General features: G+C 50.2%; 1 protein-coding gene across 2 annotated transcripts in view; it reads left to right on the top strand.

Annotated features, from left to right (window-relative positions):
* The window catches only part of NT5DC2 (5'-nucleotidase domain containing 2), a 51,479-nt gene that overhangs the window by 26,776 nt on the left and 405 nt on the right, over window positions 1–24,298 (top strand). The window contains exons 2-13 of one of the 2 annotated variants that reach the window (XM_027522349.1): window positions 20,681–20,865; window positions 20,988–21,062; window positions 21,288–21,343; window positions 21,429–21,522; window positions 21,689–21,817; window positions 21,927–21,987; window positions 22,080–22,182; window positions 22,295–22,396; window positions 22,538–22,619; window positions 23,838–23,924; window positions 24,006–24,146; window positions 24,227–24,291. In XM_027522349.1, the coding sequence (XP_027378150.1) occupies window positions 20,681–20,865; window positions 20,988–21,062; window positions 21,288–21,343; window positions 21,429–21,522; window positions 21,689–21,817; window positions 21,927–21,987; window positions 22,080–22,182; window positions 22,295–22,396; window positions 22,538–22,619; window positions 23,838–23,924; window positions 24,006–24,146; window positions 24,227–24,291 (1,180 nt within the window). The other variant, XM_027522350.1, reaches the window with a different exon arrangement.

Raw genomic sequence — 24,298 nt, 5'->3', positions numbered from 1 at the left:
AGGCTCAGCGGGGGAGGCGCACAGGCTGTGGAATCTGCAGAGGCTTCAGGAGTTGGGAGGCGGGGCTCTGCGTTTGCGCCCTGTGAGCTCCAGAGTTGGGCGCACGGGCTTGGTTGCCCTGCAGCATGTGGAATCCTCCCAGACCCGGGATCAAACCCAGGTCCCGTGCACTGGCAGGCAGGTTCTTAACCACTGGGCCACCACTCATGGCCTCTATGAATTTTTTATGTCTCCAGTGATTTCTTGGTTATATAGTAGCGTATTATTTAGCTTCGATGTGTTTCTGTGGTTTTCTTTTTTCCCCTGTAATTGATTTCTAATCTCAGTACTGTGGCCAGAAAAGATGCTTGATACGATTGCCATTTTCTTAAATTTAGTGAGGCTTGGTGTGTGGCCTAAGATGTGATCTGTCCTGGAGAATGTTTCATGTGCGCTTGAGAAGACAGTGTATTCTGCCGCTTTTGAGTGGAATGTTCTATCAGTATCAATTAAGTCTGTCTGATCTGTTGTGTCAATTAGAGATTGACTTAAATTTCCGTATTTATTTTCTGTCTGGATGATGTGCCCATTGGTTTTAGTGGAGTGTTACAGTCCTCCGGTGTAATTGTGTCGGGCTTCCCCGTGGTTCAGATGGTAAAGAATCTGCCCTCAATGCAGAAGACCTGGGCTCAAATCACGGGTCAAGGGGATTCCCCTAGAGAAGGGCCTGGCTCCCCCCTCCAGTATTCTTGCCTGGACAGTTTCACGGACAGAGCAGCCTGCCGGGCTGCATCCATGGGCTCACAAGCTGTCAGAACGACCGAGAGACGACACACTGCAGGCGTCACTGCGTAATTGTGTTCCTGTCACTTTCCCCTTTTATGGCTGTTAGCATTTGCCTTACGCGTTGATCTGCTTCTGTGTTAGGTGAATAAGTAACTATAGTTGTTATACGTCCTTATGGAATTGACCCTGATCAATAGTGACCTTCCTTGTCTCTTGTAACAGTCTTCATTTTAAAGTCTGTTTTACCTGATAATGAGTAATGCTGTTCCAGCATTCTTTTGATTTCCATTTGCATGGATTATCTTTTTCCATCCTCTCACTTTCATACGGTATGTGTCCCTAGGTCCAAAGTGGGTCTCTTGTAGACAACATATATAAAAAAGTCTTGGTTTTGCATGCATTCAGCCAGTCTGTGTCTTTTGGTTGGCACATTAATCCATGTACATTGTAGGTAATTATCAATATGCATGGTCCTATTACCATTTTCTTAATTGTTTTGGATCTGTTTTTGTGGTTCCTATTCTCCCTTGTGTTTTCAGCCTAGAAAAGTTTTTAAAGCAATTTTTGTAAACCTGGTTTGGTGGTGCTGATTTCTCTTTTGCTTGTCTGTAAAGCTTTTTTTTTTTTGGCTGCGCTCTGAGGTATGTGGGATCTTAGTTCCTTGAGCAGAAATCGAACCCACGCCCCCTGTATTGGAAGCTTAGAGTTTCAACCGCCAGGGAAGTGCCCTGTCTGTAAAGCATTTGATTTCTCCAGTGAATCTGAGTGATACTGCTGGGTAGAATGATCTTGGTTGTAGATTTTCCCTTTTCATCACTTTAAATATATCCAGCCACTTCCATCTGCCCTCTGCTTAAAAATCAGCTGATAACCTTGTATGGATTCCCTTATATGTTATTCTTGCTTTTACATTGCTGTTTTCATTTTTTTTTTAATTAAATTCTGTTAGTTTGATGAATATGTGTCTCAATGTGTATCTCCTTGGGTTTATCCTGTATAGGACAGCCTGAACTTGGGTGGCTATTTCCTTTCCTGTGTTACAGAAATTTTCATCTATGTTCTCTGCAAATATTTTCTCAGACCCTTTCTCTCCTGCTGCTGCGTCGCTTCAGTCGTGTCGGACTCTGTGCGACCCCGTAGACGGCAGCCCACCATGCTCCCCTGTCCCTGGGATTCTCCAAGCAAGAACACTGGAGTGGGTTGCCATTTCCTTCTCCAGTGCGTGAAAGTGAAAAGTGAAAGTGAATTCTCTCCTGAGACCCTTATGATTTGAACGTTGGTGTGTTTAATTTTGTCCCAGAGGTCTCTAAGCCTGTTCTCATTTATTTTGATTCTTTTTTCTTTATTCTGCTCCTCAGCAGTTCTTTCCACCATTCTGTCTTTCTAGTTTATTTTTCATTTCTGTTATTGTGTTTTCATCACTGTTTGTTTGCTCTTTAGTTCTTTTAGGTCCTTGTTAAACATTTCTTGTATTTTCTCAATCTGTGCCTCCATTCTATTTCTGAAATTTAGGATTACTGTCATTACTCTCTGAATCCTTTTTCAGTAGGTTGCCTATTTCCTCTTCATTTATTTTATCTTGTAAGTTTTTACATTGCTCCTTTGTCTGTACCATATTTTTTGTCATCTCTCTTTTTTTTTTTTGATGGGTGGGACTATGTTCCTGTCTTGCTGGTGGTTTGGCCTGAGGTGTCCAGCACTGGAGTTTACAGGCCGTGGGTTAAGCCGGGTCTTGGTACTGAGATGAGAACCTCTGGGTGAACTCACTCCGATTAATGTTGCCTGGGGTCTGAGGTTTTCTGTTAGTCCATGGGTTTGGACTTGGTGTTCCCGCCACAGGATCCCTGGCCTGGGAACCATGATGCTGTAGGTCACACAGTGCTGCCAAGAGAGACAGCAGATAAGAAGCAGCAGAACAGTAACAGGAGTAAAAAATTAGAAAGTAGAAAATATATTTTAAAAAATTTAAAAACATAACAGCAACAACAAAGTTAAAGAGAATCACATTAGGAGGGAAATAGCTAGCAAAGGCTCTGGGGGTTGGTGGGGTGGGCTTTAGGCTCAGGACCTGCACAGCCATGGGGGACCCTGAGGCGTAGAGATTCAGGCCCTGGACCCCAGCTGGCTTCCCAGGTCCTGAGCAGGTGGGGAAGGTGCTTCCCAGCTTGTCTCTGTCCCTCCAAAGGTCTCTCCCCTACCCTGCTGATCACTGCATCATGGGTGAAAGTTGCTCAGTTGTGTCCATGGACTGTACAGGGCTCTTTGTGACCCCATGGACTGTACAGGGACCCAGGGCAGAATACTGGAGTGGGTACCCTTTCCCTTCTTCAGGGGATCTTCCCAACCCAGGTATCAAATCCAGGTCTCCCACATTGCAGGTGGATTATTTACCAGCTGAGCCACAAGGGGAGCTCAAGAATACTGGTGAGGGTAGCCTATCCCTTCTCCAGCAGATCTTCCCGACCCAGGGATCGAACTTGGGTCGCATGCATTGCAGACAGATTCTTTACCCTCTGAGCTATCTCCTCCACCACATCCTCCCTGGTTGCAAGGAAACTCCTCCAGCCCCCCTTAGGTGTTTGAGCTCCCCCACCAGCACTGCTCCCTGTTCTCCTACACCGTCTTTACGCCACTTCTGGTATCCAGTTTTGTTCTGAATATGCCACAGTCTTTTTTTTTTTCCTCCTTTTAAAAAGATGCATGACTTTATTTTTCATTTCTGGCTGTGCTGGCTCTTCGGTGCTGCCTGGGCTTTTGCTGTGGAGAGCGGGGCTACTCTGTGCTTGTTCTGGAGCACAGGCTCAGCGGTTGTGGGGCGTGTTCTCAACTGCTCTGCAGCATGTGCAATATTTCCAGATCAGGGATGGAACCCGTGTATCCTGCCTTGGCAGGTGGATTCCTTATCACTGAGCCACCAGGGAAGCCCTGATATTCCTCAGTCTTGAGAACAGACACTGGACAATAGAAGGAATAATCGTTGCTGATAGAGATGTTAATCATAAACTTAGTAGAGGAAGTCAGCTTTAAGGGGGCTCAGTTTTAATCCCCACTTCAGTTTTATCTTTCCCTGAGTCTTTCAGGGAACAGAAAGGCACCTACTCTGGCTACTTCCTGGAGGGGCCTGCATGCTGCCTAAGTTCGGGGCACTGGAGACTGAATTAGAAATGCTTGATTCCAAGTCCTGCATCCGAGGGTTGTGTGATGACGATCTCAGTCCTGGGGCGCCATCTTGGTGCCGCAGACCCAGCTGGAGGAGTGACAGCTGCCGCTCATGACCCGGAGTAGCTCTGTTTGCTCAGATTCAGGAGTCGGGTCTGCCCCTCGCTTCACAGGGAGACTTGCTTCACAGGGAGACTTGCCGCAGCCAGTTGTTTCATACCACTCCCTGGAAGAGAGAAGCGCACCCAGGCGCACGTGCTGAAGGCCTGGAAGTAGGAAGCTCACCGCGTGCCAGCAGTTAGGGTTATCAGAGAAGCAGCACGTGGAGCTGTCCTGTGGGGGTTGTTGTTTGTTTATTTATGTTGGCTGCACTGGGTGTTCCTGGCAGTGCACAGCTGCTCCTTGTAGCATGTGGGCTTCTCTAGTTGTGTCCTGAGGGCTCTAGAATCCACAGGCTTAGTTGCAGCACGTGGGATCTAGTTCCCCAACCAGGGATCAAACTCGGAGCCCTCTGCACTGGGCCAGGGTGCCTTAGCTGCTAGACTACTGGGGAAATCCCTGAATCTGTAGTTTGGTGGGAAAGGAAAAGGGTGTGAGAAAGCATGAGAGTGTTAGTCGTTCAGTCGTGTCCAACTGTTTGCTACCCCTTGGACTGTAGCCTACCAGGCTCTTCTGTCTATGAGATTTCCCAGGCAAGAATACTGGAGTGGGTTGCCATTTCCTCCCCCAGGGGATCTTCCCGATCTAGGGGCTGAACCTGGGTCTCCTGCATAGCAGGTAGATTCATTACTGCCTGAGCCATCAGGGAAGCCCATGAGAAAGTGTAAGAAAACAAAACTCCCATTCGGCTTGTAACTAATCCTCAAGGTTTCCCAAAGGGCGAGATGTCCACTTCTCAGGAGGTTGCTTGCTGGCTGTAGGCAGGCCTGACAGGTCAGCCCCTGGTACCTTCTTACACTAGAGTGATGTACCCACGGTTTTACTCCATCTGGGTTTAGAGAAGTGTGAGTGGTAAGAAGAACGTGGTCGGGCCCCTTCCATTTCTCTTCCAGCTGCTGCTCAGTCCTGGCTCTTCCCACAGCCCCAGCAGCACCGGCTCCTGCCTGCGAGGGGCTGCCAGGGAGCTTCCACGCGAGGGGAGGCCTGGAGATGTGCACTCAGACCCGTCTGTCGTACATACTGTTTAATTTTACCTCTTGTGTTAAAAACACTTCTCTTTTTTAAAGCTGTCTAGCTATTTATATTTATTTTATTGAAGTATAGTTGATTTGCAATGTTTTAATTTCTGCTGTACAGTAAGGTAGCTCTGTTCACACATCTGTCCATTCTTTTTAGTATTCTTGTCCATTATGGTTTATCCCAAAAGGTTGAGTCTAGTTTCCTGCACTGGACAGTACGATCCATTTGTTCATCCGGCCCTTTTTTTTTTGGCTGAACCGAGTCTTTACAGTGTGTGGGCTTCTCCAGTTGCAGCTCTTGGTCTTCTTGCAGAGCATGGGCTCTAGAGCGCGTGGACTCGGTATTGGGGCGCCCAGGTTCTGCAGTTGCCTGTGGGGCGTTCGTCCCCCCACCAGGGGTGTAACCTGCATCCCCTGCATCGAAAGGCAGACGTCCCTGTTCATGGTAAATGCAGAGTCTGAGTCCACTAAGCCCGAACTCCCGGTCCATCCCCTCCCTACTCCTCTCCCTCTTGGCAACTAAAAGTCTGTTCTCTCTGTTAGGCTGTTAGCGAGATGTGTTCAGGTGTGCTGGGTTTTTTCCCCTCCCTGTTAACATTTTCTGTCACTCTCTTTTGCCCTCTTTCTCCCTCCCACCCTGCCTCCTTCCCCGTCCCTTTCTTTTTCTTTCTGCCTCCCTCTCTCCTGGTCTGTCTCTGTCTCTCCTGCCCTGTGCCTCCCTCCTTCCGTCTTTCTGTCTTTCTTTCTTTCTCCCTACCTCCCTTTCTATCTCCCTGTCAACCTCTCTCTCTCTCTCTCTCTCTCTCTCTCTCTCTCTTTTCATCCCACCCTCTTTCCTTGTCTCCTCTTTCTCCTTCCCTCCATCTCTCTTGACCTCTCCCTGCGTCACTCTTTCTCTCTTTGTCTCTCTCTCTCTATTTCTCCCTCTCTTAGTCTCTCTTTTGCTGTCTCCCTGCTTCTCCCTCTCCCCTCCCTTCCTCTCTCCCTCCCTCTCCACCCTCCTTTGGTCTCTCTCTCTTTCCCTCCCACCCTTTCTCCCCTTTCTCTCCCTCCCTCCCTTTTTCTCAGTCTTCTTTCTTCCTCTCCATCTTTTGGTCTCTCCCTGCCTCCCTGCCTGTCTCACTCTTTCTTTCCTTTTCTCTCTCCCTCCCTCCCTCCCTCCCACCCCCTCTCTCAGTCTCTCTCCCTGTCTCTCTCTCTCTTTCTCCCTGTCTCTCTCCCCCCTTCCCACTCTGGGTCACTCTCTTTTTCTCCCTCTTTGTTTCTCTGTCTCTCATGTCTCCCTCCCTCCCTCCCAACCTTGGTCTCTGTGTGTGTGTCTCTCTCTGTGAGCGTCCCTCTCTCTCTGTCTCCCAGACTTTCTCCACCTCCTGTTTGGCAGAAAATGTTCACTTTCATCTCAGCTTCAAAGGATGTGTTAACAAAAGCAGCCGCTCATTATATACAAGTGAGTGATACCCACATTCATTAGAGAATTATCTAGCGAACTTTCAATATACTAACATCACAAGAAAAGACAAATAGAAACAGCAGAGGACACCTCTCCCAAGTGGGTTTTGACCAGCATCCCACCTGAGCAGCGCTGGGAAGTCCCGTGACCCCACACATCTGGACTCCCAGTGGGGAAAGGTCTTAGGCAGCAGGTGCCCTCCTTGGGTGAGACTTCAAAAATGGTAACGATGACCCCACATGTGAGACAGCAAAACAGACACAGATGTAAAGAACAGTCTTTTGGACTCTGTGTGAGAAGGTGAGGGTGGGATGATCTGAGAGAATAGCATTGAAACATGTATATTACTGTATGTGAAATAGATCGCCAATCCAGGCTTGATGCATGAGACAGGGTGCTGGGGCTGGTGCGCTGGGATGACCCTGAGGGAAGGGATGGGGAGGGAGGTGGGAGGGGGGTTCAGGATGGGGAACACATGTACACCCGTGGTGGATTCATGTCAATGTATGGCAAAAACCACTGCAACATTGTAAAGTAATTAGCCTCCAATTAAAATAAATTAATTTAAAAAAAGAATTCGTGAAAAAGTAATTAAGCAGTGATAATAAAAAAGAAAACTTAGTGTAAATGTTAATATATAATACTTTCTCTAGTCAGCAATTTTAAACCAAAGAACAACAGCAACAAAATTGCAGTTTGGGTTCCTGTTTATAATCCCAGGATGCAAACATATCCTGGTCAATCTGTGAGAAGATGGCAGCTCTAGTTTCATCTTAATGCTGTTTGCTTTGTTCTATAAAACTTGCAATGTTGTTAAGCCTGGGACCTCGTGGGCCAAACCCCTCCAGAGGCTAAACAGTTTCGAGATCCGTCCCCTGTTGTGTCTAAGTGCAAGGCTTGCGGTCTTAGCAGACGGGGTCAGGGGTCTGCCCTGCTTAGTCTCTGAAGCCTAAACCAGCCTGTCCATCTGTTTTCCCACGCGTCCCTCTCCTGCGCGCCCGCCACCTCTGTCTCGGCGCACGCTCGCTCGCTCTCTCTGTTGTTTCTTTTTCCCTCGCCCTCTGACTCTCTCTCAGTCTCTCTGCCTCACCTTCTTTCTGACTCTGCCGTCGTCTCTCCCTCTGTCTCTCTCCTCTCTCCCCATCTCCCTTCCTCTCCCGCCCTGTGTCTCTTTCTGCCTTGCTCTCTCCTCTTTCTGCCTCTTGCCCTTTGTCTCCCCTCGCCCTCTGCCCTCTTCCTCTTCTCCTCCCTCCTCCAGCTCTCTGTCTTCTTTCCTCTCCCTTCCCTCCTCCCGTGCCTCTCTCTCTCCTTGCCGCTTTTTCTCTGTCTCTGTCCTGCCCTGTCTCTCTCTCTCCCTCCTTCCTCTGTCTCTTCTTTCTCCCTGAATTTCTCTCCCTTCTCTGTCTCTGTCACCCTTTAATTCTGCCTCCTTCACAGTCTCTCTGTTTTATCTCTCACTTCCTATCTTTCCTCTCTGTGTCCTTTCTTCTCTTCCTGGCTCTTCCCCCCTCGCTCATTCCTGCCCTCACCCCCGTGTCTCTCTCCCACCTCTTTCTCTGCCTCTCTTTCTCTGTGTCTCTTTTCTGTCTCCTCCTTCCCTCTCCCTTTCTCCCTAGCTCCTTCCCTCCGTCTCTGTCGGTGTCTCCTTGCTTCCCTTTCTTGCTCTCTCTCCCACCTTCCCTCTCTCTTTCTCTCCCATTTTCTCTCTCCTCTTTGTCTTTCTCTTTTTTCTTCTGCACTCTGTTAATCCGATTTTACATTCTACATATCGTGATATCATATGGTATCTTTCTTAGCTCACTTAGTATGATAATCTCTCCAAGTTGGCTTCAGATGGCATTGTTTTGTTCTGTTTTTATGGCTGAGCAGTGCCCGTTGCATATATGTACCACATCTGTATCCACTCATCTGTCCATGGGAATTTAAGTTGTGTCCGTGTGTTGGCTTCTGTGTATAGCGCTGCTGTGAACATAGGGGTGCGTGTATCTTTCTGAATTAGTTTGTTTATTCATTTGTGGCTGCTCTGGGTCTTTGTTGGCGCGGGTGGGCTTTCTCAAGCTGCAGTGAGCGGGCCCCTCTCTAGCTGTGGCGTGGCGGCTTCTCTCGCTGTGGAGCACGGTCTCTAGGGCGCGTGGGCTTCAGCAGTTGCAGTGAGCAGGCTCAGCAGGGGAGGCGCACGGGCTCTAGACTGCGCGGACTTCAGGAGTTGGGAGGCGGGGCTCCGCGTTTGCGCCCGGTGAGCTCCATAGTTGGGCGCACGGGCTTGGTTGCCCTGCAGCATGTGGAATCCTCCCAGACCCGGGATCAAACCCAGGTCCCGTGCACTGGCAGGCAGGTTCTTAACCGCTGGGCCACCGGGGACGTCCTCTGTGTGTTGTTGATTCCTTTAGTGACCTCTGGGTTATTTAGTAGCAGGTCGATTATCCTCCGTGTGTCTTGTGTTTTTCATAGTTTGGGTTTTTTTCCCTGTAATTGATTTCTATTCTCATAATTCTGTGGTCAGAAAAGATGCTTGATATGATTTCCATTTTCTTAAATTTAGTGAGGTTTGATTTAAGACCCAAGATGTGATCTGTCCTGGAGAACGTTTCATGTGCACCTGAAAGAAAGTGTATTCTGCCGCTTTTGAGTATCAGTTAAGTCCATCTGGTCTATTGTGTTGGTTAAAGATTGTGTTAGTTTATTTTCTGTCTGGATGATTTGTCCATTGGTGTAAGGGGAGTGTTAAAACCCTTCGCTGTAATTGTGGTGGGCTTCCCTGGTGGCTCAGACAGTAAAGAATCTGCCTGCCGTGCAGGAGACCTGGGTTCAAACCTTGAGTCTGGAAGATCCCCTAGAGAAGGGAATGGCTCCCCACTCCATTATTCTTGCCTGGAGAATTCCATGGACAGGAGCCTGGTGAGCTACCTTCAGTCCATGGGGTCACAAGCAGTCGGACATGACTGAGTGACTAACACACTACACTTATCACTACATGTGTTAATTTCGATTTCACCTTTTATGATGATTAGCATTTGCCTTATGCATTGAACTGCTCCTGTCTTGAGTGAATAAATATTTATAATTGTTATACCTCCTTGTGGGACTGATCGTTAATCACTGTGTAGTGACCTTCCTTGTCTCTTGTAACAGTCTTTATTTAAAGTCTGTTTTACCTGATATGAATGATGCTGTTCCAGCATTCTTTTGATTTCCATTTGCATGGAATATCTTGTTTCATCCCCTCATTTTCAGTCTGTGTGTGTTCCCAAGTCTGATGTAGGCCCCTTTTAGACAGCGTCTATACTGTTCTTATTTTTCCATCCATTCAGCCAGTGTGTGTCCTTTGCTTGGAGCATTTAATCCTTTTACATTCTAGATAATTATCAACATACATGTTCCTTTTACCATTTTCTTATTGTTTTGTATCTGTTTTGTGAGTCAGTTTCTTGTGTTTTCAGCCTACAGAAGTTCCTTAAGAATTTGTTGTAAACCTGGTTTGGTGGTGCTGAATTCCTTAGCTTTTGCTTGTTTGTAAAGGCTTTTTACATTTTATTTTTGCCAGAGCTATGCAGGATGTGGGATCTAAGTTCCTTGACCAGGGATCCAGCCCATGCCCCCTGTATTGGAAGTGCTGGGTTTTAAACACCTGAGAAGTTGTCTGTAAAGCTATTGATTTCTCCATGGAATCTGAATGATATCCTTGCTGGATAGCGTAATCTTGTTTGCACTTTCTTTCCCTTTCATGACTTTAAATATGTCCTGCCATCCCATCTGTCTTGCAGAGTTTCTGCGGAAAATCAGCTGATAACCTTATGGAGATTCCCTTGTCTGTTTTTGTTGCTTTTACCTTGCTGCTTTTTATTTTTGATTTTTGTTAGTTTGATGAATATTTGTCTCTTTGTGTATCTCCTTGGATTTCTCCTGTTTGGGACTGTCTGGACTTGGGTGCCTGTTTCCTGTGTTAGGGATATTTTCAACTGTAATCTCTGCCAGTATTTTTCTCCAACTCTTTCTCTCCTTCTAAGACCCCTGTGATTTGAATGTTGGTGTGTGTAATGTCCCAGAGGTCTCTGAGACTGTCCTCATTTATTTTGGTTCCTTTTTTCTTTATTCTGCTGCTCAGCAGTTCTTTCCACCATTCTTTGAGCTCACTTACTGGTTCTTCTGGTTTAGTTACTCTGCTATTCCAGTGTAGCTTCCATTCCGGTTCTTCTTGTGTTTTTCATCACTGTTTGCTCTTTAGTTCTTTAGGTCCTTGTTAAACACGTCTGGATTTTCTCGACCTGTGCCTGCATTCTCTTTCTGAGATTTAGGATCATCTTTACTATCATTACTCTGATTTTCTTTTTAGGTAGGTTGCCTGTTTCCTCCTCATTTGTTTGGTCTTGTAGGTTTTTACATTGCTCCTTCATCTGTACCAAATTTTTTTTATCTCTCCTTTTTATATTTGATGGGTGGGACTGTGTTCTTGACTTGCTGGTTGTTTGGCCTGAGGCGTCCAACCCTGGAGTCTGCAGGCTGTAGGTCAGTGCTGCGGTGAGGGCTTCTGGTAGAGCTCACGATGATTAATAGTGCCTGAATTCTGAGGTTCTCTGTTAGTCCAGGGGTTTAGACTCGGTGCTTCCACCACAGGAGCTCAAGCCTGATCCCTGGCCTGGGAACCATGGCCCCGCAGGTCACACAGTGCTGCCAAAAAAAAAAAAAAGATAAGAAACAACAAGGAGAACAGTAAAAACGAATAAAAAATAAAATAAATCTAGAAAATATATTAGAAATAATAGGGACTTCCCTGGTGGTTCAGTGGCTAAGACTCCACACTCCCAATGCAGTGTTGGGGGGAGGGGCAGGTTTGATTCCTGGCATGGCCAAAAATATATAAGAAAAACAAAAATGTAATAACAACAAAGCTAAAGAGAATCAGTACAGCAAGGGGAAAATAGCCAGAAAAGGCCCTGGGAGGCTGGGCTTAGACTCAAGACCTGCACAGCCAGAGTGAGCCCTGAAGGTGGAGATTCAGGCCCTGGACCCCAGCAGGCTCCCTGGGTCCTGAGCAGGTTGGGAAGACCCTTGTCATGTTCCCCTCACTCCCTCAGCCACCCCTCAGGGGTGCCCCCCATCTCGCCTCTGCTTTTCCTCCCTCCCTCCTTCCCCCACTACATCCTACCTGCTTGCATGGAGGTTCCTCCAGTCCCCCTAGGTGTCTGGGGTCCCCCGCCAGCAGCGCCTGGTTGGTGCCACTGTGTTCAGTTCAGTTCAGTCGCTCAGTCGTGTCCGACTCTTTGCGACCCCATGAATCGCAGCATGCCAGGCCTCCCTGTCTATCACCAACTCCCGGAGTTCACCCAGACTCACGTCCATCGAGTCGGTGATGCCATCCAGCCATCTCATCCTCTGTCATCCCCTTCTCCTCCTGCCCCCAATCCCTCCCAGCATCAGAGTCTTTTCCAATGAGTTAACTCTTCGCAACAGGTGGCCAAAGTACTGGAGTTTCAGTTTTAGCATCATTTCTTCCAAAGAACACCCAGGACTGATCTCCTCTAGAATGGACTGGTTGGATCTCCTTGCAGTCCAAGGGACTCTCAAGAGTCTTCTCCAACACCACAGTTCAAAAGCATCAATTCTTCGGTGCTCAGCTTTCTTCACAATCCAACTCTCACATCCATACATGACCACAGGAAAAACCATAGCCTTGACTAGACGGATGTTTGTTGGCAAAGTAATGTCTCTGCTTTTGAATATGCTATCTAGGTTGGTCATAACTTTCCTACCAAGGGGTAAGCATCTTTTAATTTCATGCAAAGTCACCATCTGCAGTGACTTTGGAGCCCAAAAAAATAAAGTCTGACACTGTTTCCACTGTTTCCACATCTATTTCCCATGAAGTGATGGGACCACATGCCATGATCTTAGTTTTCTGAATGTTGAGGTTTAAGCCAACTTTTTCACTCTCCTCTTTCACTTTCCTCAAGAGGCTTATTAGTTCCTCTTCACTTTTTCTGCCATAAGGGTGGTGTTGTCCGCATATCTGAGGTTATTGATATTTCTCCTGGCAATCTTGATTCCAGCTTCTGCTTCTTCCAGCCCAGCGTTTCTCATGATGTACTCTGCAGAGAAGTTGAATAAGCAGGGTGACAATATATACAGCCTTGATGTACTCCTTTTCCTATTTGGAACCAGTCTGTTGTTCCATGGCCAGTTCTAACTGTTGCTTCCTGACCTGCATACAGGTTTCTCAAGAGGCAGGTCAGGTGGTCTGGTATTCTCATCTCTTTCAGAATTTTCCACAGTTTATTATGATCCACACAGTCAAAGGCTTTGGCATAGTCAATAAAGCAGAAATAGATGTTTTTCTGGAACCCTCTTGCTTTTTCGACGATCCAGCAGATGTTGGCAGTTTGATCTCTGGTTCCTCTGCCTTTTCTAAAACCAGCTTGAACATCAGGAAGTTCACGGTTCACATATTGCTGAAGCCTGGCTTGGAGAATTTTGAGCATGACTTTACTAGTGAGATGAGTGCAATTGTGCGGTCGTTTGAGCATTCTTTGGCATTGTCTTTCTTTGGGATTGGAATGAAAACTGACCTTTTCCAGTCCTGTGGCCCCTGCTGAGTTTTCCAAATTTGCTGGCATATTGAGTGCAGCACTTTCACAGCATCATCTTCCAGGATTTGAAAATAGCTCAACTGGAATGCCATCACCTCCACTAGCTTTGTTCATAGTGATGCTTCCTAAGGCCCACTTGACTTCACATTCCAGGATGTCTGGCTCTAGGTGAGTGATCACACCATCGTGATTATCTGAGTCATGAAGATCTTTTTTGTACAGTTCTTCTGTGTATTCTTGCCACCTCTTCTTAATATCTTCTGCTTCTGTTAGGTCCATACCGTTTCTGTCCTTTATCGAGCCCATCTTTGCATGAAATGTTCCCTTGGTATCTCTGATTTTCTTGAAGAGATCTCTAGTCTTTCCCATTCTGTTGTTTTCCTCTATTTCTCTGCATTGATCGCTGAGGAAGGCTTTCTTATCTCTTCTTGCTATTCTTTGGAACTCTACATTCAGATGCTTATATCTTTCCTTTTCTCCTTTGCTTTTTGCTTCTCTTCTTTTCACAGCTATTTGTAAGGCCTCCCCAGACAGCCATTTTGCTTTTTTGCATTTCTTTTCCATGGGGATGGTCTTAATCCCTGTCTCCTGTACAGTGTCACCAACCTCCGTCCATAGTTCATCAGGTACTCTATCAGATCTAGTCCCTTAAACCTATTTCTCACTTCCACTGTATAATCATAAGGGATTTGATTTAGGTCATACCTGAATGGTCTAGTGGTTTTCCCTACTTTCTTCCGTTTAAGTCTGAATTTGGCAATAAGGAGTTCATGATCTGAGCCACGTCAGCTCCTGGTCTTGTTTTTGCTGACTGTATAGAGCTTCTCCATCTTTGGCTGCAAAGAATATAATCAATCTGATTTTGGTGTTGACCATCTGGTGATGTCCATGTGTAGAGTCTTCTCTTGTGTTGTTGGAAGAGGGTGTCTGCTATGACCAGTGTGTTCTCTTTGCAAAACTCTATTAGCATTTGCCCCGCTTCATTCCGTATTCCAAGGCCAAATTTGCCTGTTACTCCAGGTGTTTCTTGACTTCCTACTTTTGCATTCCAGTCCCCTGTAATGAAAAGGACATCTTTTTTGGGTGTTAGTTCTAAAAGGTCTTGTAGGTCTTCATAGAACCGTTCCACTTCAGCTTCTTCAGCGTTACTGGTTGGGGCATAGACTTGGATTACTGTGATATTGAATGGTTTGCCTTGGAAACGAACAGAGATCATTCTGTCGTTTTTGAGATTGCATCCAAGTACTGCATTTCGGACTCTCTTTGTTGACTATGATGGCTACTCCATTTCTTCCAAGGGATTCCTGCCTGCAGTAGTAGATATAATGGTCATCTGAGTTAAATTCACCCATTCCACTCCATTTTAGTTCACTGATTCCTAGAATGTCGGCATTCACTCTTGCCATCTCTTGTTTGACCACTTCCAATTTGCCTTGATTCATGGACCTAACATTCCAGGTTCCTATGCTGTATTGCTCTTTACACTGTGTTAGGAGATGTGAATTCCTTGTCCTGTTACTCCACCATCTGTGCCTCGCCTCTGGTTTCCATTTTTGCTCTCAATACTTCTCAGTCCTTTTTTTCCCGCACTGTTTTAAACATATGACTTCATTTATTTCTTTCTTTGGGTGAGCTGAGTCTTCATTAGCGTGTGGACTTTATCTGGTTGCGGCTCTCGGCCTTCTCCTGTTGTGGAGCACGGGCTTAGAGCACATGGACTCAATAGTTGCGGCTCGCAGGTTCTCTAGTTGTGGCGAGTTGGTTTAGTTGCCCCAAGGCATGTGGGATGTTTGTTCCCCAGCCAGGGATCTAACCTGCATCCCCTGTTCATTCTAAGTGTCAGAGTTTGCTTCTACTAACCCTGAACTGCCAGTCCATCCCTTCCCTCCTCCCCTCACCCTTGGCAACTAAAAGTCTGTTCTCTCTGTGAGGCTGTTTCTTCAGTTAGGTTCAGTCACTCAGTCATGTCCAATTCTTTGCGACCCCATGGACAGCAGCACGCCAGGCCTGCCTGTCCATCACCAACTCCCAGATCTTGCTCAAATTCATCTCCATCAAGCCGGTGATGCCATCCAACCATCTCATCCTCTGTCATCCCCTTCTCCTCCTGCCCTCACTCTTTCCCAGCATCACGGTCTTTTCCAGTGAGTCAGCTCTTCGCATCAGGTGGCCAAAGTACTGGAGTTTCAGCTTTAGCATCAGTCCTTCCAATGAACACCCAGGACTGATCTCCTTCAGGATGGTCTGGTTGGATCTCCTTGCAGTCCAAGGGACTCTCAAGAGTCTTCTCCAACACCACAGTTCAAAAGCATCAATTCTTCGGCGCTCAGCTTTCTTCACAGTCCAACTCTCACATCCATACATGACCACTGGAAAAACCATAGCCTTTAGACAGACCTTTGTCGGCAAAGTAATGTCTCTGCTTTTGAATATGCTGTCTAGGTTGGTCATAGCAAGCGTCTTTTGATTCCATGGCTGCAGTCACCATGTGCAGTGAGTTTGGAGCCCAGAAGATGACGGCTGCTTCTTAGGTGTGTTCCTTTGTGCCCTGACTCTCCCGTCTTTCATTCTGTTTCTCTTGCCCTGTCTCTCTCCTCTCCCTCTCCCTCACTTCCTCCCTCTTTCTTTCCCTTTCTCTCCCTGCCTCCCTCCTTCTCTCCTGATCTTTCTCCCTCTCTTTTCTGCTTCTTTCTCTCTCCCACCCTCTCCACCTGTCTGTCTTCCTCGGTGTCTCTCTTCCTGTGTATCTCTTGGCCTCTTTCTGACTGTCTCCTGGTCTCTTTCTGTCTTTCTGCTCCCTTTCCCTTTCTCTCTGTCCCTTCGTCCCTATCTCTGTCTCTCCTTCCCTCCTCCTCTCTCTCTGGCTTTCTGTCTCCTCCTTTCTCTTTTCTTCCTCCCTCTCTCCCCCACCCGGCTCTCTGTCCCTCCCTGTCACTGTGTCTCCCTCCCTTTTTCTCTCTCTGACCACTGTTTCTCCTGCCCCCTCTCTCCCCCCCTCTGCCTTCACCCCACCCCTCTTCTCAGTCTCCTGCCTGTCTCTGTCTCGCCCTCCTTCCCTCTCCTGCTCTCTGCCTCTCCCCGTCTCAGTCTCCCTCTCTCTTCCCATCTCCCCCATCACTCCGCCTTCCCCCCTCACACCCTCTTTCTGCCCCCCTTGCTCTTCCTGTGTCTTTCTGTCCCCCATGCTTCCTTTGTTTCTCCCTCACCTCTTCCCTTCTCTCCCCCTGACTCTCTGCCTCTCTTTCTCCTTTCTTCCCTCCCTCTTTCTCCCTAGCTCCTCCCGCCCGTGTTTCTCTGTCTCGCCCACCTTCCCTGCCTTCCTTCTCTGTATGCCCTATGTAGATTCCACATATAAGTGATATCATATGGTATTTGTCTTTCTGACTTCACTTAGTATCATAATCTCTAGTTGCAACCTTAAGTGGCATTATTTTGTTCTTTTTTTCCCTATGTCTGAGTAATATTTCTTTGTATAAATGTACCACATCTTTAGGGGCTTCCCGGGTGGCTCAGCTGGTAAAGAATCTGCCTGCAATGCCGGAGTCTCTGGTTTGATTCCTGGGTCGGGAAGATCCTCTGGAGAAGGGATAGGGATAGATTGCTCACTCCAGTATTCTTGCCTGGAGAATACCGTGGACAGAGGAAGCTGGCAGGCTCTATTCCATGGGGTTGCAAAGAGTCGGACACGACGGAGCAACTAAGCACACGCACCCACCACATCTTTACCCGTCCGTCTGTCAGTGGAAATGTGTTTCTGTTTCTTGGCTGTTGTGTACAGTGATGCCATGAACACAGGCGTGTATGCATCTTTGTAAATGGGTTTTTCTGTGTTTATTTTAGCCACGCTTTGTCTTCGGCGCTGCTCTCCACTTGTGGTGCACGGGCTTCTCGTCGTGTGGCTGCTCTTGTCGAGGGCCAGGGGCTCCAGGGCAAGCGGGCGCAGTGATTGCAGAGCGGGGCTCGGTGTTTGCAGTGTGTGAGCTCAGCAGTTGTGCAGGCGCTTAGTTGCCCTGCCATGTTCTAGTCGTGTCTGACTCTGTGAACCCGTGGACTGTAGCCCGCCAGGCTCCTCTGTCCATGGGATTCTCCAGGCAAGAATACTGGAGCGGGTTGCCATTTCCTCCTCCAGGGGATCTTCCTGACCCAGGGATCGACCCAGGTCTCTTGTGTCTCCTGCATTGGCAGGCAGATTCTTTACCACTAAGCCATCAGGGAACCCTCTCCAGCGTGTGGAATCTTCCCAGACCAGAGATCGAACCCATGTCCCCTGCGTTGGCAGGCAGATCCCTAACCACTGGATCACCAAGGATGTTCCTGAATTATGGTTTGACTGATAACATGCCCACAAATGGAACTGCTGGATCATATGGTGGTTCTATTTTATTTTTCTGACCACTCCATTTTCCATCGTTTCTGTACCAATTTGCATTACCACCAGTGATGGAGTTCCCTTTTCTCCACACCTTCTCTAGCATATGTTACTTGTAGACTTCTTAATGATGGTCATTCTAACCTGTGTGAGGTGGTACCTTTATGCAGTTCTGATTGCATTTCTCTCATAATTAGTGATGTTGAGCACCTTTTCATGTGCCTATTGGCACCTATATGTTTTCTCTTAAGAAATGTCTTACTTATGGTCTTTTGCCATAAATTTTTGATTCGGTTGTTCTTTTTGTTGAATTGATGTTATACTATTTGTATATTTTGGCAATTAATATACATCCTTTGTCTGTTGCATCCTTTGTAAATATTTTGCCCCATTCCGAAGGCTTTCTTTTTGCCATTGTTATGTTTTCCTTTGCTGTGCGAAAGTTTGTAAGTTTGGGTCCCATTTCTTCATTTTTATTTGTATTGTCTTGGGAAACTGGCCTAAGCAGACGCGGGTGCGCCTCCGTCGGAGGCTGTTCTGCTGGGTTCCGGCGTCATGTTTGCACGTGTGGGCTGAGGGCGGGTCCCGCCGGCGCTGGTTTACATGCGGTCGTCCACCTGCAGCTTTCCAGTGCCACGAAATGCTTCCCTCTCTCCTCTCAGGAGCCAGGAAGGGCCTTCGTATGCCGTTTCACAGGGGCTCAATCCTAGCCCGCTTCTAGGAGCCACAACTGGAAGACGTTCCTTTTTTGACGAGTTTTCTGGCACAGCTTGGGGAGAGTTTTCCTCAGGGCGCAGTCCATCTTTTCGGCCTTTCTCGTAGGTTGGGGCCTCCATGCTGAGTGAGGTTTCCAGTCTGTACCCAAAGCTTTGTTTGCTGTCTGTGTTGTTTCTGTGATGAAAGCAGGCCCACGGGCCCCTCTGTAGCAGAGGGGAGGCCGCACCGAGGAGTAACGTCCTTAAAAAGGACTTTTGCCACTTCTGATGCTTTTCCTTGCATGAAGGGCTCTACTCAGCCTTGATCCAGGTGTAATCCTTGCAGTCTTTAGCTGAAATCTTGAAGAGGTTGGGGGACTTTTTAATCCTTTTAGCATCCCAAGTCTGACATAGCTCAGAAATTTCGAGTTTATAAAAACACGGGAATGTGAAATCACATCCTCAGTGGTCACTCAGCTTTACCATTGTCCTCCACTTTGACTTGTAAATGCATTCCCCTCATCAGTGGCAAAGCAGACATAACGTGCGTTTGTGAGAGGTCACGAAACAGGCCACTTTTTAAAGTTAAACCATGTGTTAATATAAGCCAGGGACTTCCCCATACCTCAATACATGCACACTTTTATCATTTCCCCTTCTGATTGCAAATCTTTCAGTAGAAAGCATTGATAATCAAAATATCTGTCCAGTTCAACCTGAATGTAGATCATGTCCCTTGGTACCGGGTCTCCTTTGTATGTGCCTAATTAATCCACGTTGGGGAAAAGCCGATCAGGTGTCATGAGAAGGCTCAGAGGTATGTTAATGAGGGAACACTAAAGGCCATACATTGTATCGCTTATATCCAGTTGTTATACGTACCGAACGTGCAGCAGTACACCCAGCTCAGCGGCGTGGTATGAAATTTATTAGAGACCTGTATTTGTCATAAGGTCCTTCCCATAAATTTTCTTGAAGGTGAAGCAGTTTTGCAAACGCATCAGAGTACAGTAACTGTTTATAAATGACAGGACTTAGAAAGGCATGGTTAAACATCTGATTACAGTGTAATGAAACTTACAGTGTAAGGAAACTTGGTTACAATAACAGAATTACAACTGATTACATTTAATTTAAAGTACCAAATGTTGTTATTCAGTCCAAGTCCTGTCTGACCCTTAGCAACCTCATGGACTGCAGTGCACCAAGCTCCCCTGCCCTCTGCTATCTCCGATTTGCTCAAACTCATGTCCATTGAGCCAGTGATGCTCCTGGCCATCTCATGCTCTGCTGCCCTCTTCTCCTCCCACCTTCAGTCTTCCCCAGCATCAGGGTCTTTTCCAATGAGTTGGCTCTTTGCATCAGGTGGCCAAAGTATTGGAGCTTCAGCATCAGTCCTTCCAATGAATGTTCAGGGTTGATTTCCTTTAGGATTGACTGGTTGGATCTCCTTGCAGTCCACGGACTCTCAAGAGTCTTCTCCAACACCACAGTTCAAAAGCATCAATTCTTCAGCACTCAGCCTTCTTTATGGTCCAACTCTCACATCCTACGTGACTACTGGAAAAACCATAGCTTTGACTATATACATTCTCAAGTCAGCCCTATGTTGGGGGCTAGATTTGATGCTGAAAACTCAGCCTCTGCGCACCAGTGCAGAATCAAATCTGAGAGTCTGGGGTGAAGAAGAAGAAAACAGCTTTATTGCTTTGCCAGGCCAAGGGGGAGACAGCAGGCTTGTGCCCCCGAAAAACCACCTCACATCCAACCCAGGAGGAATTGGGGAGGAGTTGTTGGAGTGGCCCAAGGGTGGGGCTGCTGTTAGGGGTGTGTGCAGGGCCTGCACTTTATTGTGTCTTCGGCGCCTCCTGCTCTTGGTGAGCTCTCTGCTTCCTCAGATCTGGCCTCGGGGGTTTCTCAGCTGCCTCTCCCCGTGTCTGCATCCTTTGCCTTCCCGGACTAGCAGCTGTTTGTATCTGTCCTTTGGAACCCAGGGAAGGTCATGGAGGCTGGCATTTCCTCCCTACAATCAAGAAACGGGACAGAAGGCTCCCGCGCCCAGGAGCCCCATGGGGTCCTGTTCAGTTTCAGGCAGCAAATGCTATTATGTGGGCTGCCGGGCGGCTGAAACCTGATTAGAGGGGCCTCGCCCTGAGGCCTGTGGCAGATGCTCAGAGCTGAGCAGCTCCGGCCTCAGCCAGCACTCCTACCCCGGTGATGGGGTCCTGAGACCCCACCCCAGCTTCAGGCAAGTGGAGAGGGCCAGCGCATAGCCAGGTGTCCCCTGGGGCGTGTAAAGGCTGGAGGAGGGGCAGCTGGTGGGCTGTCAGCATGGTCACCCGGTACCTATCGGCCCCTTATCCCACCTGTGTGACCCTGGGCGGGGGGCTTTTCTCTGAGCCCGTTTGACCTGCCGAGCTCAGAGCACCCATCTTAGGGTGTCTCAGGGCCCGCCTCACACTTGGCGCCTCCTCCTGTAGACCTCCTGCCCCCCGAGGTGTGCAGTCTCCTGAACCCTGCGGCCATCTATGCCAACAATGAGATCAGCCTGCGCGACGTCGAGGTGTACGGCTTTGACTATGACTACACCCTGGCCCAGTACTCGGACACGCTGCACCCGGAGATCTTCAATGCCGCCCGTGACATCCTGGTTGAGCACTACAAGGTGAGGCCAGACCAGCCCTTGGGGGCTGGTGGCTGAATGGCTGAATGGATCCCGAGGCAACTGCCCGGCGAGCAGGTGTGCCAACACCGCTGGCTCAGGCCTGGCCCCATTTCCCCCAACAGTACCCAGAGGGCATTCGGAAGTATGAGTACAACCCCAGCTTTGCCATCCGTGGCCTCCACTACGATATTCAGAAGGTGAGCGGCCCCTCCTGAGGGGCCTCCACTGCTTCCTTAGCCACCTGTCTCCGGCGGTGGTGGGCTCATCTTTCTACTCCTTTGGCCTCAAAGCCGCACTTCTTCTTGTCAAGCGTGGGGTGCCTTTCTACCAGCCAGCTGGGGCATGGGGGCTGGAAAAGGCTGGCTCAGAGCCGTTGGCGAATGCTCGCCTCACCGCCCATCTTGCTCCCGTGGTGCCCCTAGAGCCTTCTGATGAAGATTGACGCCTTCCATTATGTGCAGCTGGGGACGGCCTACAGGTCAGTGCTGCCCCGGCCTTGCCCCGTACCCCCGGCTTACACTAGAGCGCCACTTTGGACTGGTGGTCTCTGTGCATCCATCCAGGGGCCTCCAGCCTGTGCCAGACGAAGAGGTGATTGAGCTCTACGGGGGCACCCAGCACATCCCCCTCTACCAGATGAGCGGCTTCTACGGCAAGGTAGGTGCCCGCCTACTGCTGCCCAGGCGACCCGCTCAGCACACTCCCGGGGCGGGCTCCCGGGGTGCAGTGCCTGCACCCTGGTGTCCCAGCCCTCGCCCCAAGGCCACACTGCCCTTGGGTCCCCAGGGCTGGAGGGCTTGCTCAGCCAGTGCTCCTTCCCCAGGGCCCTTCCATCAAGCAGTTCATGGACATCTTCTCGCTGCCAGAGATGGCACTGCTCTCCTGCGTGGTGGACCACTTCCTGGGCCACGGCCTGGAGTTTGACCAGGCGCACCTCTACAAGGATGTGACAGTAAGGGCCTGGGCCTGCGCCCCCGGGTGGCGTGGACGGGAGCCCAGACACAGCAGGGCAGGTCATCCTGGGCTCCAGTGAGGCCTCACTGTCCCTCCGCTGCCCCTAGGATGCCATCCGAGACGTGCACGTGAAGGGCCTCATGTACCAGTGGATCGAGCGGGACATGGGTAAGGGGGGCCAGGGCCCTGTTGCGGCTGCCGGGGCCGGCACGGGGCTGGCCCTCACCTCTCCCTTCTCTCCCACCCCACGTACTTCCCAGAGAAGTACATCCTGCGAGGGGACGAGACGTTCGCTGTGCTGAGCCGCCTGGTGGCCCATGGGAAGCAGCTGTTCCTCATCACCAACAGCCCTTTCAGCTTCGTGTAAGCCCCCCTGCCCCCGCGGGGGGCGGAAGCGGGACAGGGACTCGAGCTGGGTGGCAGAGGCCTGGAGCCTCCCTCGGCCGCCTGCCCCACTCGGCCCCTCTCCGCCCAGGGACAAGGGGATGCGGCACATGGTGGGTCCCGACTGGCGCCAGCTCTTTGACGTGGTCATCGTCCAAGCGGACAAGCCCAGCTTCTTCACCGACCGACGCAAGTAAGGCCTGACCGGTGGTCGGCCCAGGGAGTGGGCGCGGTTGCTGCTCTGTGTCCTGAGGCAGGCGTGCCACCTGTTGTTCTGCCACAGTCTGGGAACCAGGCCCTTGAACCTCACCCCAGGCCTTTGAACCCACCCTAGGCCTTTCAGGAAACTTGATGAGAAGGGCTCGCTGCACTGGGACCGCATCACCCGCCTGGAAAAGGGCAAGATCTACCGGCAGGTGAGAGCCAGCTGGGTGGGCGCTGCCCCACACCCGCTGGGGCTCTGTCTCCTCCCAGGGGCCCCAGCCCCGATGCTTGGCCTCACCGTGCCATGCTCTCCTCACATGTGCCGTGAAGCTCTTCAGTAGCTCAGGCATTCAGTAAGCGCCCACTCAGCGGGGCTGAGCCATCTGCTGCAGCCAGACAGCCTGGTTGGGGCGGCTCACAGGCCTCTGAGGACCCCTTTTCCTGGCTGGCTAGGAAGGTGAGAAGGGGCTTTGTGCTTGGTGGGGAGGTGTTAGGTGGCTGTGAGCGGGAGGTGATGAAGTATTCGGCTCTGGATGGAATGTGGAAATCCTGGCTGAACTGGGGCTTCTTAGAGACAGGGGTTCGGGGTTGGGGGTCAGGCCCGTAGCGCAGCCTTGGGCTGCTGGGTGCCGAGCCCAGGCGCTGCAGGCAGTACCCCGGCCCTGCACCTGCCCGCTGCTCAGCCTCCCATGCTGGCGGCCCCTGGGCAGGCTGTGAGGGTGACACTCTGTTGTCTTGGCCTCCCGCTGAGCCTGAGGAGCGCCACTCCACCTTTGTGGGAAACACTGAGTTTCCTTCTTTGGCAGGTTTTAGACTTTCCTTTAGGCCTCATGTTCTCTCCCTGTCTCCTGCCAACTTGGCACATCCTCAGCACTCCGCCCGCTCATACTTCCTCTTCCTTGGGGTCCCCTGCACCTCACTCTTCCTCCTTACCTGTCTGCCCTGTGGCTCTCCCCTCCCCAGGCCTCTCCCATGGACAGGCTGTCCCGGCCCACCCCGGTGTCTGCTCCCCTTCCAGCCTCCTCTGCCGTGTTGGATAGAGCCTGGCTGTTTTCATCTTTTCTCCAGCTTTGGCGCGGGAGGGGCAGGCACCTCACAGGGAAGTCTGCTATTGGTGGGCCGGGGTGGCCTGCTGGCTGTGGGGCCGTGGGGTCACGGCTGCAGTTTGTTTCCCAGAGTGGACTCAGGCCGTCGCTTGCACGGGTGTGAGGGCACAGGGCGGGGAGGCCTTCCTACCGTGGGCAAACCCCCTTCCTGAGTGTGAAGGGGAGGCAGCGAGGGCCAGGGCCCAGAGTGGCCCCAAGGCCACGGGAAAGGGCAGCCCTGCATCCGGCCTCGCTGCCTCTGGGGGATGGGGAAGCCTGGAGGAGAAGAGCCCCAGGGGAGCCCCCACGGCACAATGGGCGTAGCTGTGTACCCCCTCCCCCCAGGGAAACCTGTTTGACTTCCTCCGGCTGACAGAATGGCGCGGCCCCCGAGTGCTCTACTTCGGGGACCACCTCTACAGTGACCTGGCGGTAAGGGGGCCGGGGCCCCCTGGGGGAGGTGGGGGGGGTCTCTCCTGGCTGCTGCTGAACCCAGTCTCCCCGGCCCCCCAGGACCTCATGCTGCGGCACGGCTGGCGCACAGGCGCCATCATCCCCGAGCTGGAGCGTGAGATCCGCATCATCAACACGGAGCAGTACATGCACTCGCTGACGTGGCAGCAGGCGCTCACGGGGCTGCTGGAGCGCATGCAGGTGTGGGGCCCGGCTGGCGGCGGGCGGGGCGTGGGGGGCTGCCCCCGGCTGCTCACACCTGGCACACCCGTCTCCCCCAGACCTACCAGGACGCCGAGTCGCGGCAGGTGCTGGCTGCCTGGATGAAGGAGCGGCAGGAGCTGAGGTGAGTG

This window comes from Bos indicus x Bos taurus, chromosome 22 (assembly GCF_003369695.1).
Source record: "Bos indicus x Bos taurus breed Angus x Brahman F1 hybrid chromosome 22, Bos_hybrid_MaternalHap_v2.0, whole genome shotgun sequence".
NCBI classification, from domain to species: Eukaryota; Metazoa; Chordata; class Mammalia; order Artiodactyla; family Bovidae; genus Bos; species Bos indicus x Bos taurus.
The sequence above is the reverse complement of the archived record's forward strand: the minus strand, read 5'-3'. Positions and strand labels throughout refer to the sequence as shown.